We start from the raw sequence: 18,008 nt of genomic DNA, 5'->3' as shown, positions 1-18,008 counted from the left end.
ACCTGGACGAACATGTGTGAGAAACGGTGCTTGCCTGTTGCCGGGTCTCCCGAGGACCCGCCTGCCGGGGGTCGCACCCCCTGGAGTCTGAAAGGGGCGGTTTCTGTTCCTTTAGCGAATTCCTAGTGGGTTGCCTGCGACACACACCACAGGCTGAATGTTAATTCCATGATGAAAGTGTTTTCCTTTCTCTTCTGCCTTTGTGCAGAGGATTTCCGGGTTGGGAGAAGACTTGGAGATTCTACCCCATCCTCAAATGTACTGAATCGGTGAGTCTAATGCAAATTTCAGAGCACTCAGGCACGGATTTTGCTTTCGCTGGTGTAACAGAATTTGGCAAACTACATCCTGTGGACCACATCTGATCCGCCACCTGTTTTTATATTTTGAAAGCTAAGAATAGTTTGGCATTTTCAAACGGTTAAAAAGGATCAATAAAAGAATGTTATTTTATGGCACATAAAATTCAAATCTCAGTGGTTCATAAAGTTTCGCTGGAACAGAGCCACGGCCATTCACGTTCGTGTCGTCTGTGCTGGTTTTGCGCGAGAGCCGCGGAGCTGAGTCAGCTCAGTGGGACCACAGGCTCCCAGAGCCTGAAGTAGCTCCTGCCTGGCTTTTTACAGAAGAGATACGCTGGCCCTGGTACAGGACAGTGGTTACATAGTAATTCTTTGCATTTATATGGCATTGTCTTTACATAACTCTTTCTCATTAACCCTCGTGTTTTTTTTCTTTTTAAATTTTTTTTTGTTATTTTATGTTTTTTATTTTTATTTTGTAGCACTGTGTCCTAGTAAGTCACCCTACATCCTCTTGTTTTTGAATAAAGAAAATTGAAAACGTGGTTTATTATCTGGGTCCCCACCCTGAATTCACGTCTTTATGCATATTATCAGGTGACCATTTTCTCAGAGACGTGGCTGTTTTGGGTTAGATTCTAGCGCCGGTCAGGACAGTCTGCTTCCTAAGGCTCATTGCCTTTGTGTTTCACAAGATAGATGTGAATCAGCAGGTGGAGTTTTATTAAATTCACATCAGCACTTTTTGGCTGAGAAAGTTTAGAAAACATACAGAAAGAGGAACCTTCACACCCATGGGGTGCATCGGCTCAAGCCCAGAGTCTGAAAGAAACAAGGTGGATCTGAATTCAATGAAGTTCCACCTAATTAGGTATAAACATTCTTCCTTACATTTCTGAAAATGTCCAAGGGCTTCAATATCTACAGACACTGAGTCCACTGAGACGTCCCTCCCCTTCGAAGAGCAGAGGCCGATGACAGCTCCAGTGCTCAGGGAAAGAAAGACTTTTGACAAATCTCCGCCTCTGTGTCTTCAGAAGTAGTGCACGGTGCTAGAGTATTGGACAAAACAAAACAAAAACAAACCCCCTTGACCTAACTCAAAATGGATCATGGCTTTATATACAAAAGGTAAAACTGCAAAACTTTTTAGAAAAACATATACAAGAAAATCTTCAGGATTTAGAGCTAGGCAAGGAGTTCTTATACATGGCAACAAAAGCACAACATGAAAGCAAAAAATGATATATCACACTTCATCAAAATTGGAAAACTTTTGCTGTTTAGAGCATGCAAAGACCAGCTACAGATTGGGGGAAAATGCTTGAAAACCACATATCTGACAACAGACTAGCACCTTAAACATACAAAGAATGCTCAAGACTCAAAAGTAAAACAAAAACAAAAACTCCAATCATAAAATGGGGCAAAAGGCATGAAAAAACATTTCACTGAAGAGGATACACAGATGGAAAATAAGCAAATGAAAAGATGCTCAAAATCATTAGCCATGAGGGAAATGCAAAGAGATATCACTGTATACTTATTAGTGCTGCTAAAATTAAAGTATATATTTTTTCTCTAGCTATTACAAGTATTATAGACAATTTTATGTTATACGTAGATATATCAAATATTAGTGAAGAAGCAGAAAACCAGAATCACGTATGCATTGTCAGTGAGAATATAAAAAAACAGCACAGCCATTCTGAAAAAAAATTTTGGCGGTTAAAAACTAAACACAACTCAGCAATTGCATTCTTGGGCATTGATCCCAGAGAAATAAAAACTTATGTTCCCGTGAAAGTCTGTTCATGACTGTTTATAGCAGCTTAACTCACACTTGTCCCAAACTGGAAGTAACAAAGAGGTCCCTCTGTGAGTGAAGGATTAAACAAACTGGTACATTCACCCCCTGAACACTGTGAAGCAATGAAAAGGAACACACGGTACAGTTCATAACTGCAAAGGTGTGGAAACAACCCAAGTGCACATCAATACACGAGTGCATTAATAAAATGTGGTCTATGTATACCATGGAGTACGACTCAGCCATAAAAAACAAGGGTGATCTAGCACCTCTTGCATTACCCTGGGTGGAACTAGAGCCCATCCTTTGAAGTGAGGTATCACAAGAATGGAAAAACAAGCACCACATGTACTCACCATCAAATTGGTACTAACTGATCAACACTAAGGTGCTCACATGGAAGTAATATTCATGAGGTGCCGGGCGTGTGGGAGGGGGCGGTGGGGGTGGGTAAACTCACAACTAACGGGTGCGGAGTGCACTGTATGGGGGATGGGCAGGCTTGTAGCCTTGGGTTAGGCGAGGCAAAGGCATTATATGTAACCAAAATGTTTGCACCCCTATAATATTCTGAAATTTAAAAAAATTAAAAAAATAAAAATTAAAGATAAAAAAATTAAAAGATAAAATACATAAAATATTAAAAAACTTACTGATATTAAGCTATTTAGCTAGGCAATAAACCCCCCTGCCCCCAAAATTTTCATTTTTGAATTCAGATATTTTACTTTTTGTGAGAAATATCCTTTTACTTTTTCTCCTGCTCAGTCAAGTTTTGTAGTTGTATTCTAATTCCCATATTTATATACTGTAGCACTGGATCTTTGTTTATTTCAGATGAACTCAAAGAGCCTTATAATTAATTATTGGAAAGAGAACATAGTTGGGATGTAATAAATGTCCACTGTAGGTAATAATTACAAGTCATTATTATTCTATTTATTGCAAACAAATATTTTAATTTTTTTAGCTATGAAACTATATTTCCGAAAGATTGGTACCATATAGTTGTTCAAATTAGTTGATGTAAAACATAAAAATATAACAGAGTAACAGTGTTGACAACAGTACTTGAATCACTGATCTCAATGAAGTTGTTAAGACTGCACTGTGAACTAAACTCACTCCCTTTAATAAAGGAATTGTGAATTCTCGGACGCAAAAACTCTAACAATGTTGGTTACATCATGTGAAGTTTAGACATTATGGGAAAACCAAGTATGCTTGTTCTTTGATATTTAAAAATAGGATGCCATTTACAGTTATTTTTAGAACACTGCACCTAATAGTAAGGATACTGTTTAAATTTCTGGTTTGTATCCTCATGAAACTAAAGGCCCCTTCATTCCGTTATTTAAAGAGATTTTAGTCTCTTTAATAACTAAAATGAGAACCAAATTAAACACTTCAGTCCTCAGTTCCCAAAGATCCTTTTCTGAACATTTATTCACATCGGGAACCACCAAACTGATCCCGGCTTTCCGACAGGTGTGAACAGTCAAAGCTGTGTATCCACACAAGACAGACTTGAGGTGAGGAAACAATTACCACTGGATTTTTCATTAAACATTCTCTGCAAATTCACCTGTTCTCCATCAATCCCAAGGGCCGAGTGGCAATTGCAGTGTGGCACAGAACCTCAGGTGGCTGGGGCCATGCAGAGACCCACGGCACAGTGAGACTCACTCCCGCACCGTCTGCCCATCCCTGAGCCGGAGCTTCACGCCCCAGGTGCCGTCCGCCACGCCAGTGCCAGCAGGATCTTACTGTTGTCAGTTTGAATTGAGCGGGGTGATTGGGAGGCCAAAGAGAGGAAAAAAACCTAATCTGAGAATTGCAGACCGAATCATTTACCACCCAATGCGTCCCATGAGTCAACGTGTCTCTAGAACTGAGAATAAATAATAACAGTCCCTCATATTGGGAGGAAACGTCGAAATCCAAGTGCTTTTGTGTCCCTCACCTTTGAGGGCAGTCCTCGTCCAAGCTGTGGGGCAGTAAAAAGAGCGTATGTCCTAATCTAGCCTAAATAAACAGGAAATTATTGCTAGTAGACTTTACTGCACACGCTTGAGGTCCCATAGCTGGGAAGAATGTGGCCAAGCCCCAGGCCAGGAACAGTGGCTCTGCTCTGTCTAAGAATTACATAAATATTATGTGTGTGTATACATTGGACTCTTCTATTATGCAGTTTGTCATGGTTCAAATGAGTTTTATGCCTAAGACTATTTTATATATAACACAAGTAAATATATCTACGCATATATTTTCTTGTATGTCCCAGTGATGGAATTGCTAACATCTGGACAGCTTGTATTCTCTCTAATAACGCTAAACACTGCCAAGTTTATTACTGGGATCTGTACCTCAAAAGTTTTCTAACTGCCTCAGTGAGAACCTGAGTTATTTGGGGGGAAACATCTGTAAGTCACTTTAAAATGCAATTCGACACACATCTGTTGCGTGGTTGCTCTTGTCATAGGAACCATCCTAAGGGGTGTGAAATATCAGAGCAGAGATGTTAAAAATAATGATTAATTCATTTAAAGAATTCACATTCTTGCTAGAACCAATAACTAAACACTAAGAAATAATCAGAAAACAAACACAGGCACATACACAGGAACTAACGGAAGTACAAGGAAGGGCACGATCCTATCTAGCGTCGGATGTGAGAGAGAGACACTAAAGGCAGTAATTAGCACAAAATATCCACGGCTTCTGCAAACTAGGCCAGTCAGAAACAACCAAAACATTATCAAAATAATTTGTGGCGAACGTTGCGAAGGGGGAAGCCCGAGGATCCTACAAAAGGGGTTCCGCTTTACTCCCCGGCTAGGAGAAGTCTGCTCACAGGACGGGCCTTCACCTGCCCTGGCGTGAACCGGAGCAGGCGGGAGCCCCAGGCAGAGGGACCCGCACTCGTGAAGGCTCAGAAACAACAGGGGAGAAGCATGTTAGCGACCGAGAGTGGAAGGAGTATGAGAACGGAGAAGTAGCCAGAAGCCCCACGTGGACCAATCTGAGGTCACGTTGCAGAGTCAGGATTTTACTCTAATGTAAATTAGAAACTAGAGAAGTTTTTTTTTTTTTCCCCCCAAAGCAGGGGCTTGGTTGGTTTTCTCCCTGCCAAGGTGGATTTTCATCATCAGTCGATGCAGTTGCACCCTCAAAACAGCCCTGGAGGTCGGGTCCCATTTGGGTGCAGACCCGGGTGATGATGCGGCAGCCCCTGTGACACAGAGACACGCGGGTGACATCGGTCTCACCATCTCACTGGAGGTCACGACCCGCTACTTTGGCAACCGGGCGTGGAGACGGGCTCAGTTTTGGACCTGCTTTCTTTCGAGATGTCTGCAAGACGTTCAAATGCGCTTGTCTAGTTGGCATCGTAGACAGCCACAGGACAGGAGTGCGCTGGAAATCGAGACGTTTGGGGTCTTGAACCTCACAGACCTTTGTTCAGGCCTGGGGAGAAAAGAATTTGCTCAGGGAGAGTATGGCAGAGTGGACCAGATGTCCTAAGGCCGACTCCCAGGAAACCTGCATCTCCAGGGCAGGAAGAGGAAGACAAGACTTAAAGGTAACATCCGCAAGAACAGGAAAAGGTGCCATTTTACACGTCTCATTTTGTGCTTTCATTTGTTGTGAATCTTGCTAATATCAGAGAAAAGGAATCCCAGCTAAAATCCCAACATCCCACAGAATCCGAGACACGAACTTCACCTGGACCAGCATCTTCTTTTCCATCAGTTCAACGCACATTCTGTGTATCTCTGCCATGGTCCAGGTGACCCCAGGACCAAAGCTGCACACGCCTCCCTGTGGCCTTGAGCTGTTCGCCATCCATGTGCCTAACTGGTTGATCATAGGAACGTACGGCCCGTTCTCCTCCAGGCCCATGAGGAGGGTTCCGAGAGGGTCAAGGGGCAAAGGTTCCAGCCACACTTGCCCGGGGCTGCCTCTGCTCAGGAACTCAAGCCACCAGCCACGGGTTAGGGCTGGTTCTGTCCCGTAAAACAGTCCCATCCTGTTCAGGAACTGACAGCACCAAAAGCCTCTCCTGTCATAAACAACAAAATATTTTTTAAAAATGAAGATGCGCCTATTAACTTATCCATCAACAAAGTAAATTGGGGAGCCATGCCATGTAGCTGCCAAGTCACTACCATTATTTACGGAGAAACCAATCTCACAAAATCTGAGAATGCAACATTGTTGCAAAGCCACTTTCTGGGAGCCGACAGGGAGGACCACTGACAGCTCAGCCGACGTTTGCTTAACCCCTGGAGTAAAGGTCGGTTTTGTGTGCTGAACTCCATTTCCTTGCATTTCATGCATGATTAAGTGGTAATTAAGCGCTAATGCAAAGTGTTAGGCTGATTACAATTAACATAATTGCAGTAGTCAGTTCACGTCCTCCCGTCTTACACGCTGCGCGGAGCTGGCAGGACAGTGGACCCTTGACGGGGTGAGGGGACCTCGTGAGCTCCCGGGGCTCGTCCTCCTAGCGTAGAACGCCGCATCTCACGGTGACAAGATGGTAACGCACATACCAACTCCGTCCCCGGCAGGGTCCACACGGGCTGCCCCCAGAGCCACAGGGCAGATTAGGGAGAAGAAAGCAGATCTGGGCAGCGGAGGGAAGATTTGTGGCACAGGAGGCAGAGTTTTGGAAAATGAAAATGTCCTTGAAAACCAATATATATATCTCATTTCATAAATAAAGCAATAACGGCAGAGACGAAAGGTGAGTCTCGAATCATAAGCCGTCAAGACAGAAACCCAAATTTCCTGAGTCACAGTCTGGGCGATGCTTTTTATGTCTTGTTTTTTCCTTTCAATAAACTTTTTAAGACAAGTCTTGCAAAAAATCATCCATAAAACAGCCTCAGAGTCAACATTCTGTTCTCTCCCCTGAAATGATATTTCGCAAAGTGTGACTTGGGGATTCGTTAGCTAGCAGGGCCGGGGGCATGGATCGCATCCAACTGTTATGTTAAACCTTATGGAATCACCAACATTCAATCATTTTTTTAACCTATAAAAATGACAATTTTATATGGTTCCAATTAATACACATGAAAAACTGGATGAAAGAAAATTAAGGAACTTTCACTTCTATAGGAGCTTTTATGGGTGTGTTCACATTTATTACTTCCTGAACATTAATCTATTAATTAATTGTAGGAGAAGAAGAAAAATGTCTATGTTCCTCAAATAATTATAATAAAAGGTCTTATTTTTTTTAATCCAAATGACGATGATGTTCTCTGAAAAGAAAGAATCATAAAAAAAAAAAACACAGAAAAACGAAAGATTTCTGGGTTTCCACAACAATTTTTTTAAAAAGGGAAGATTAAAAAAGGCCGAGAATAAAACTAAGCATACTCTGGCCACATGACTCGGCAAAGCTGCTCTTTGGTATTTACCCAGATGAACTGAAAACTTACGCCCTGTGCAAAATCCTGCACATGGATGTTTATGGCGGCTTTATTCATAATTGCCAAAACCTGGAAGCATGCAGGATGTCCTTCAGTAAGTAAATGGGTAAATAAACTGTGGTCCATCCTGATAATAGAATATTATTCAGTGCTAAAAAGAAATGATCCTTCAAGCCATGAAAAGACATGGCGGGAGACTGCATACCTACTGCTGTGGGGTGTGAACAGGTGGAGCACAAAGCATGTTTAGCACAGCGCAAGGACTCTGTGTGAAACTGCAGTGGTGGGCGCAGGTCACCACGCACTTGTCCAAGCCCAAGGAATGAGCCCTAAGGAAACCATGCATTTTGGTGACAACAGCAAAATGCGCCCTAATGAAACCATGCACTTTGGTGACAATGGCGTGTGGATATAGGTTCATAGATTGTAACAAACGCACCACTCTGGGGGTGCTGATGCCGGGGAGGTTGTGCGTGCAGTGCTGGGGGTATCTGGAAACTCTCTGTACATCCCTCTCGATGTTATGGTGAATTCCTTCCACTCAATTTTGCAGTGAACCTGTAACTAAAATATAAAATCTATAAAAAATATGCCAGGAGCATACAGAATGGAAAGGGGAAAAAATGAGCCTAACCTCATAATCTTATTAACTGTTTGTTTTGCCAAACAAAAGACAAAAAGTCACAAACCGACCGTCGCATCCTGCCACCATTTCAGAACACAAAGGAAATTTTAGATCACAACAAAAGGCAAAAGTGATATAATCGTAAAATGAAGGACATTTTTTTCCCCCAAGGCAGGATAGTGGGAGCACATTTACTTTGATATTTTTTGCCACAGACCAGTGAAAATTTTATCACCATGTACAAATACTATTCCACAGGCACGTGTTTGCAAACGACCGCTTCAAAGCGCACTGAAACTGGAGGTAAAAAGATTGTGCTGACTATGACCTCCATTTTATTAGCAACCTTTTAAAGCATTAAATTGACCTAAGTCAGTTTTCTTATGTAAATCCTAAATATGGCTTGCCGGTGACCTGCCAAGAGATAAATTGAGTCTGAATGTGTTTGTGTGCAAATTCCACTTGTTTTATGACGATAGCTGACCTTGCGTGCTACGGAATTATGTGGCATCTCTGCACGGTGCTGTGTGAAGGGCACTAAAAGGTTGAACTGCCACAGAATATCACCGCTCTTCCTTCTTAGGAAACCGTTCATTCAAAATGGGCTGGACAGCTAAGACGGGACCGATCTCCAGGAGATAATAGTTCAGGTGTGCAAATGTGGTTTCCCGCTAGTAATTCAGCGGAGGTCACTCTCTTCTATTAGCTACTTGAAACCTCAGTGCCAGGGCGGGAGTAACGCCGGGCACTTCTGCACAGGGAGGTGAGAGCAGACAAGTCACAGCGCGTCTGCGTAGCAGGCTAGTGGCCCAGAGACTCCGCCACACACAGTCATCCAGGGCGACCCGGGAACCTGGCACTGGAACTGGGTTATCAGGGCCCCGGAGATAAGTCTTAAATTCTTTTAGAGACCCACATCTGTCTTGCACCCAAGTTTAGATGTTTACTGATGAATTGAAACCTTTAAAAGCCATATTTTTTTTTCACATAACAAAGTAGATCTGTTTGGTACACAGGGAGGGATCCTGGGTCTCCCGGGGATGAAAGTGGGTGCTGTAGCCCTGGTGCAATTGCCCCACCTGGGAAGAAGGACAAGGGAGGGTCCCATCCCCTCGTCTTGGTCCTGCCCCGCCCTAATCCTCCACCGGGCGACTGCCACACCTGGGGGAGGAGGGAACACCCTACAGATCTGACGATCAGCTTAGTGCCCCAGCTGCACAAGAACGCAGAGGACTCCAGCCCACGGGCCAGGCAGCACAGGTGCCCCGGAGTCCAGAAATCGACCTACAAAAACCCGCATGCGTAGAACAACCCATTCGCAACTCTCAACTGTCCAATCAAAGTGCTTCCACGGTGACGTCTGAGCCACAGCAAAGTCCAATCTGGAACCTATAAAGCAAGACACAGCCCATAACCAGCCCCTTTTTCTGTCCTTCCTTTGGCCCTCCCTTGGCTGCGACCGTGGGTCTGGTCGTCACCCGTGGCACATGCATCACACTCTGTGAACCTGTGTCCTCCTCCTGCTCTACAATCCTATCTCTCTCTCCTCAATACATCTCATTTTCGTGCCTGCCTTACTGTGGTGCATCTGGTCATTCTCCGGCCATGAGCGTGCCAAGAACAGGCATTTCAGACTGAAATCTGACACATTCCTTGCCTGTCCCTATCTTACGATGAACAGAATCTCCTAAGACCAACCATTCCTTTGATACAGATGGGTTCAGGACACATTACTCTGGAATCAAGCCCTGGCTTTTGGAGAAATCATAGGAGCAGGGTGGTCACTCTCACCCGCTCCCGTAACAGAGTTCCCTGACCTGCCTCTGAGCCACATTACAAAACCACCACCCCAGGGAGCCTCCCTGTAACCGGGGAAAGGGATGGAAGCCTAGAGAGGAGTCCGAGCAAACAGCCTTGCTAAGGTGAAGTCACATCCATTGGTCCTCCAGTCACCCTGCTGCGCAGCTGTCCCTGAACATACACAGTTAGTTCTTCCTCTTTCCCAGGGTGTTCATTTCCAAGGCTCCCATGTCACACAAACTCACCACAGACATTTGTTTACACTTTTCTCTTGTCTGCCTTCTGTTTATGGCCTCAGCCCTAAACCCAGGGACGGGTGAGAAAAGAAATCTCTTCTCCCCCACAATATGCACTTCCCAAACTTCAAATTACACTCAACAAAAATTGCATCCCCATAACGGATGTAATTAAGAGCACAAATAGAGTTCTATGTTTACAGCAAAGATTTGATGTGGGTAGATGCCCAGTAATGGGATTGCTGGATCCAACGGTAGTTCTACTTTTAGCTCTTTGAGGTATCTCCATGTTACTTTCCACAGAGGTTGTACTAGTTTGCAGTCCCACCAGCAAAAGACATTCTATAAAAGAGACATCTACACCAGAATGTTCATCGCAGCACAATTCACAATTGCAAACATGTGGAAACAACCCAAGTGCCGATCAATCCATGAGTGCATTAATAAAATGTGGTATATGTGTACCATGGAGTTCTACTCAGCCACAGAAAACAATGGTGATCTAGCACCTCTTGTATTATACTGGATGGAGCTGGAGCCCATTCTACTAAGCGAAGTATCACAAGAATGGAAAAACAAGCACCATGTGTGCTCACCATCACATTGGTATTAACTGACCGACACTTAAGTGCACACATGGAAGTAACATTCACCAGGTGTCAGGCAGGGGGAGGGGGAGGAGGGGATGCTACATTCACACCTAATGGGTGCGGTGTGCACCGTCTGGGGGATGGACACGTCTGAAGCTCTGACTCAGGTGGGGCAAAGAAAACATAGTAGCCTAAACATCTGTACCCTGTAATATGCTGAAATTAAAAAAAAAAAAAAAGATGTGACGTGCAGATAACGAAGAACTAGCCGGACCACCTACTCGAGAACTGGATGGAAAAGCCGGACTTGCTGATGAAGAAGTCGCTGTCGAACTGCAGGGTGAGCGAGTTGAAGGTGCTGTGCGTGTCCTCGGGGAGGGCCGAGCCGCTCCACTCCTTCAGCAGGATGTCGCTGTCCACCGGCCCGTCCCAGACCTTGAGGATGTCGTGGGCCGTCTCCGTGTCGAAGACGATGAAGTGGAGGCTGCGGGGAGAGAGCACAGCGGGTGCGGTTACTCGCGATGACAGCGTGTCCCAGCCACGAGGTCGGTCGTGATGTGCACAAGCTCATTCAGTGCTCACGAAACCCCACCAAAGAGCGCCGTGGTATTATCTGACAATTAAGGCTGAGCAAACAGAAATTAATTCACTTGCACACAGTAGAATATAGCACAAAGGGACGCAGAGAGATAGCTGAGCTGGGTGCTGAGTTATCTACGTAAGGATAAAACAAGTCCTTTAGAGGCTACCGGGTCCTTTCACCATGCAAAGCTTTCTAGGCGCACAAGCCGAAGAGGGTCTGACAAAGCTTTGCTCCAAGCCGGCTCAAGCATTAACACACGCCGGTGTTGCTCCTGCAATGCCCACGCGGTGGCAGCACCCAGGGCTCGCAAAGTGGTTGCACCAAAAGCAGGTTTTCTGCTTGTATCTCGACGGTCTGCTCTTAGGTTGTCCTCGTTTCTAAAAATGTTTATTTTCTGAAAAGAAAAATGCATCATTCGAAATACCAACACAAAGGCAGAAACTCCCTTCTTGGTAACATTTTAACACACATCTGTTAGTCTTACAGATATTTTCCGGAGCAACTTAAAAATCTCTGCACTCACATTCAGAGGCGGTGGTGTGTTTGCTGCCCCGTTTACGGCAATTGAAAGAAATAAAAGAGTTTAGGTAAAACAGCAACAGAAATCTGCTCTTCCTGGATAAGTCGGTTTATAGTTTTTAAGTGACTACTTGTCGCACATCCATTGTTAGGGAGATAAATTCACAGTGGATGACCCACAAGAAACTGCACACAAATCTCAACTGCTTTATTTTGCACATGTTACATATTTAAAGAAAATGCTCATTTCACCCTACAGAAAGCACGAAATATGTGGTGTGTTTTAAATGTCCAATGTAAAATACGCAATATAGAGAGTAGTGTAGAATATAGCAGACGTGTATTTTCTTACCGCCACTGATACTAACACCTTGTCCTATTTGCTTTTCTAAAAATAAAATCTATCAATAAAGCCATTCTTCCCTCCACATCACCAGTTCACCTGTGCTCTCCCTCGTCCCACGCTCTGAAGTGGCCACAGGCTGCTCCCATTGACATCGTCATAATTTCCATGTGTGTGTGCGCCTGTACATACTTCTAAACTATACACAGTACAGCTCCTGCGGCTCACAGTAATTGCATAATAAATACCATTTGACATGTGTGCGCTTGTATACATGTCATAATTGCAAATTGACAATTTTTCAATTTGCCTTAATATTCAGTGTCATGAGTCTCCTATGCCAAAAAATGCAGAGTCATATAAATCACAGCTGTGCTCAGCACGGGACTATTTCATGTACGGGGTCCCTTAGAGAAATGTTTACATATAACTCTTAATGGGGCTAAATTTACTACAATATCTTGTGATTAGACTTTTAATTAAATTTGGCTCTGGTAAATGCTTTATAGCGTATATGTTAACATTACAAACCTCTTCCAGACCCAAGTGCCCCATAATAATAACTATTTTTGGGGTATTCTATTACCTCAAAGAAAGAGTCATAGCAATATATAACCAGAATTGCTCTGGGCCGCAGTGAAATCAAAGTAGCCCAGAAACCACTGGCCGGAAGTATTGAAAACAGCCATTTAACATGTTCCAAGATCCTACTGTGTATTCATTCCTTGAGAGTGAAAAAATTTACATTAAACATCAGAGTATGAATGCATAGTAATGAATTCCATTTATATTAAAACACACTTAAATTAATTTCCGGATTCATGTTTATGGGATTGATGTATTCCTCATTCTCAAGTAAACAATGCAGGCAAGATTGACTACGTTACCAATGTAGTAACTAAGACTTAGTAAACTAGCCAGCAAGTATCAACACTAAGGCCAAATGCTATTTTTCAGAACACTAGCACAATTTTAAGCCTAAAATTATGTAGGATGTACTTTTAATTATGTTATTTTCTAAACCACCATACCAAAAATTGCATTTATATATTCTTAATGAAGAGTGACTCAATCATCAGAAACATTTTCGGATGAAGCTGAATCTCAACTGAGAACATTAATTATAAATACTGATGCTTCCTTTTTACCTTCTTATTAGGAAGGACTTCATGCCTTAAATTAAAAACATATGTTTCTAAGTTTGATAATGTATACCCTCATATTTGAAAGATATAGATGAGAAGAAACTTTCTCCAGGAAAACACATTGGTGTATGTAATGTATCTTCTTCTAGAATGCTAATTATTAGATTTCAAAGTCAGTTCATGTTATAAAAGTTATACATTTTTATTACTTCAAATCATTCTTTATTAATCTTTTCTCTTTTTTTTATTAAAACGTTAACAAAGTACTAGATTGACCTGCAAAGAGTGAATCTATCACTTGGTTTGCATTTAGAGGAAAACAGAGCCCATTCTAATTCTAGGGGGAAAAATATCACAAGGAGAATTGTAAGAAAAACAAAATTGAAATTCCCTGAAAGAAAATAAATTCTGGTTATGTAGTCATTCCACTGGTCATAGATGATTTTTACAGTTTTTCAAAATCAAGACTAGTGGAACGGTTTTTATATTACTCACATCAAGTGCTCAGGAATTCAAAGGTAAGAATTAAAATTTATTTTTTTCAACAGAAAAGTGACTTCATTGATTCTCATGAGCACCATGGAATCTGGAACCCTGTTACTCAGGTGTATCTCAGTGTCGTCCCAATGCAGCAATAATTAATTACCCAGTGCATCATTTGTCTTTAGTAAAGACACATACCTTTTTAAATAAGTCATTATAAAATAACGCATCCTATGGTTCGAATGTCCTCAACAAAATTCATGTTGAAATTTAATTGTCGTTGTAACACTATTAAGAGGTGTGGCCTTTTGGAGGTGATTAGGTCATGAGGTGACACCTCCCACAGTGGAGTGACCCTCACCACGTCCTGGCACCGTGTGTCTGGACTTCCCACCTCCCAGACTGTGAGCCAAATACGTGTCTGTTCTTTATAAATTACCTAGTCTGTGCTATTCTGTTATAGCAACAGAAATGAGAAAAGACAATGTGTTTGCAATGTATACGTGCTTTAAGTAGTTTTTTTTTTTTTTATTTTTCTGGCTCCTCCTCCATAGTAAGAATCTTTGAGTTTGTAAATGGCAATAATTTGTGGCACGTTGGTTCAACTCACTCCCAAGACATTCATATGATTAAATTAAGACACATGAATTTCAGAGGAGGTGGTGTTAGAAGAAGAGAAACAGCATCATGAAACAGAATATGCATTTTTTTCACCCAGCTTCATCCCATCTTATTTTTGCCAGGTTACAGAGTTGCAGTACAATGAGTCTATGATGGCTATTTAACATAAATTACTAAGTTTGAGAGGCTGTCCTCTGTGCACAGGGAAGAAAATCATTAGTTCATGAATATTTCCATCTTTCAACCTCCCCAAGACAGAAACCTCTGGCTTTGACCTTTTATTGTTTTTCAGCTTTGCATATATTTAGGTAGAGCTGAGCTAGCCAGACAGAGTCGTGTAGTCTTTGATGGGCCCAGCAGCGTGAGGGAAGATTATAAAGATTTGAGACATGTGGATTAAGGCTGTTGGGGGCCAGAGTTTTTTAAATGTAAGTTTTGTAGAGAGATTTTAAAACAACAACAATGAAAGAGGAAAGTTAACTGCAAGTAAAAGACATTTTAAGACGTATTGCTGAGGACTGTGTGTTCTCTTCCTGTTCAATAATAACTATAATTAAAGAAGAAATTATTTTAGAATTACTTTTCCCTTACATGCTGTGGTTTTAGACACAACTAGATTATGGAGAACTTTAAAAATATGACTTTTTATTGCTTTAAGAAACTCACCGAAATAACTTAGAACTCTCGATTGAAACAGAATGCTTTCTGTAAATGTTGGCACCGTTTTCTGCAATTTTTAATGATTTGCTTCTATACGTGTGACTTTGGATCAGACTACTCTCTTGCCCATCTCAAAGATACTTTGGTATTTTGCAAAATGACACACATTCCCCCCATCCCTGTATGCAAACCAATTTTCAACACGATTTTGTTTCTCTTCCCATTAAGAGGCAGGTGAAGTCTACTTCTTCTTACCTCGAGTCTTGTCTACCCATGAAACTTGCTTTGGCAAATGGCACCTTAGCAAATATAACATTAATACAAGCAGAAGTTTGAAGTTTGTCACCTCTTGCTTCTAGGGCATTCCACCCGAGCAGCCTCCTGCAGAGACCAGGGGTGTGTGTGTGTGTGTGTGTGTGTGTGTGTGTGTGTGTATGTCGTGGGGTTCCTGACTTCCCAGCCAGCCCAGCTGAGGGGCCCCCTCACCTGAGGGAGGTCACCCTGGACCACCCAGCCCCGGCCAGCCTCACCCATGTCAGAGCTGCCTGGACAAGCCATGAAGTCATGAACCAACAAGTAACTGTTGTTTGATACACTCACTTGCTTTTGATCTTTATCATCTATGGCTGAATACAGAATTACAATGGACTAGCAAAGTAAGCAAATGAAGCAACAAAAAGTTGTAGCCACAGTTTTGCATTTTCTTCTTTAGCTCAGACACTTTAACCACGGATAATTGATATACTACTATCTTTGCTACAAGAAGACATGCCTCTGTTCTCAAATCACTGAAATAAAAACAGAGCAAGTACCTAATGGTCTTTCCTGGGTCTGCCTCTATGATCCACGTGCAGTGCAGGTTGTTGTCGTAAGGGGCCGGGTAGCCAGGGGACAGTATCCGTCCCGACGTGGCCGCGTGGATCTGCCCGCCGCATTCCGCTGCAAAAGACACAGAGGCACGGGAATGTCAACTCCGGGGTCACATGCTGCTACTTAGCTGCTGTCAGAAACCAAAGCCACCGTGTCTGCATTACACCTAGCGAGAAAGACCACAGGCGCCATCTTTCCACCACTTCTCTCCTGTATTCTCCCCAGCCATTTTCTTAATCGAAAATATTCATCCTCCGTGTAAAGCTGAGTATAAAGCAATGAAACGCTCGTGTGATGATTCTAATAATAGCTCTGTGCACCCTGTCTCCGTAGGACAGTACTAGGCAGTCTGTCTGTCACGCCTGAAAGCTCACACCACACCCACACGCGTCGCCTAGGAGTGCACAAAGCCCAGGCTGGAACGTGGCGAAGTTCCACGGGAATGAGGAGAGGGCAAAGCCTTGCTGCTGGGCAGGAGCCGGCCCGGCGCGGCCACTCACCCACGCAGGACGGCAGCGGCTTGTCCCACACTCTCCTGTCGCCGCTCAGACAGGTCAGCGTGTTGCTGCCGTGCATGGCGTAGCCTGGGTTGCAGCTGTACTGGACGACGGTATCCGTGAAGTGGCCTTCGTCGCGGATCCTGTAGCCGTAGCTGGGGATGCCCGGATCCTCGCATTTGACTAGATCAAAACCTACGAGAGAGAAAGGAAAAGCACGGGTAGAACCCAAGGCCGAACGTGCATCAGCCTTCAGATAGCGATGGGATGAACTCGGTTGCTCCGTGTTCCTTGAAGGACAGGAAGACACGGAAAGATTGGGAATCTACAAAAGGGAAAAGAAACATGGGTCTTCATCGGGTTTCTTTGTTAACCATGTGCGCTTTCCTGAGCTTCAATCACCTCATTTGTTCCTCTCTCTTTATACAGTCTTCTTTCGCAAAGACCCCACGTTGTCCGCACGTGGGGTCCGCGCGCTGAGTCTGCCCTCCTGCACTGAAGCTTCGTGCCCTCCCTGTCGTGACCCCAGACCCCCAAGAGAGAAACGCCACCCACCAGCGCCACCCGGCTGCCTTGTGGGGTCCGCATGGCCAGCACTCGGTCCTGGTCAAAACCCACCCACCTTCTAGACGATGCCCCCCAACCTCCAAGATCTCAACTTCATGGGAAGTTTGAAAAGTGGTTCCTGCCCACAAAAACCTGGGGGCTCGTGACTTACGGCCGACCACACTCCTGACGGTACAAGGTTACGAGGCTCTCGAGCGGCTCCACGCACAACAGAAACGCCCGAAATGAATCATTATAATGACCTCATCAATATAAGCTCCTAAATGCCCAGAAATGGATGACGGAAATGAAGATTTAGCTTCTGCAGTACCGAGAGCTATATATTGCTTTTATGGGAGGCAATATTTCAGGGCCATCCGTGAAGACAGTCTTCCAGTAACATATTTCTCTTCATCTCATGATGCAGATTTTGATGATTTTTAAAAGGAGGGCTGGAACCTGGAGGGCCCACGTGGGTTGTTTACTTCTATTTCCACCTAACTTTGAATTGTTCCTTTTCTCAAAAAAAAAAAAAAAAAATTAAAATTTGAAATGAATATGTGACCCTTGCCAAGTCTGCCCGTCAACTTGCATTTTGAGATGCCTCCTGTTGAGGAAAATATATCCTCAAATTCACAATACGGTTTTACCCTGCCGATCTCCAAAGAATCAAGCTTGAGTTCTGCAACTTTGTACAGCACAGAGAAAGGACCACATGCTTGATCATTTAGACCCAGTTGCCAAGAAAATTTCCTTCTATAAAGTTTCCTTCCATAAAGCATATGTCTTTACTGACTATGAAACCTTTATAATAACTCTGATCTATTTAAGAAATACAAATGGTTTTAATTTAAGACGCCTGGAATGCATAGAGCAGAAAAGGGTATTATCGATTTTGGTGCAAAACAAAGGATATTCTAAATTGCCAAGAGTG

The 18,008-nt window shown here is 43.3% G+C and overlaps 1 protein-coding gene across 1 annotated transcript in view; it reads right to left on the bottom strand.

The window, feature by feature from the left end:
- The window catches only part of CSMD1 (CUB and Sushi multiple domains 1), a 1,229,803-nt gene that overhangs the window by 162,535 nt on the left and 1,049,260 nt on the right, over nt 1-18,008 (bottom strand). Inside the window, exons 24-26 of the mRNA XM_045535313.1 lie at nt 16,532-16,723; nt 15,974-16,100; nt 11,089-11,291 (exon numbers count right to left, since the gene is read on the bottom strand). Coding sequence (XP_045391269.1) covers nt 11,089-11,291; nt 15,974-16,100; nt 16,532-16,723 — 522 coding nt within the window. The remainder of the gene's footprint in view (nt 1-11,088; nt 11,292-15,973; nt 16,101-16,531; nt 16,724-18,008) is intronic.

This window comes from Lemur catta, chromosome 22 (genome assembly GCF_020740605.2).
Source record: "Lemur catta isolate mLemCat1 chromosome 22, mLemCat1.pri, whole genome shotgun sequence".
In the NCBI taxonomy this organism is placed as follows: Eukaryota; Metazoa; Chordata; class Mammalia; order Primates; family Lemuridae; genus Lemur; species Lemur catta.
Note: the sequence above shows the minus strand (reverse complement) of the source record. Positions and strands in the feature narration are given on the sequence as shown.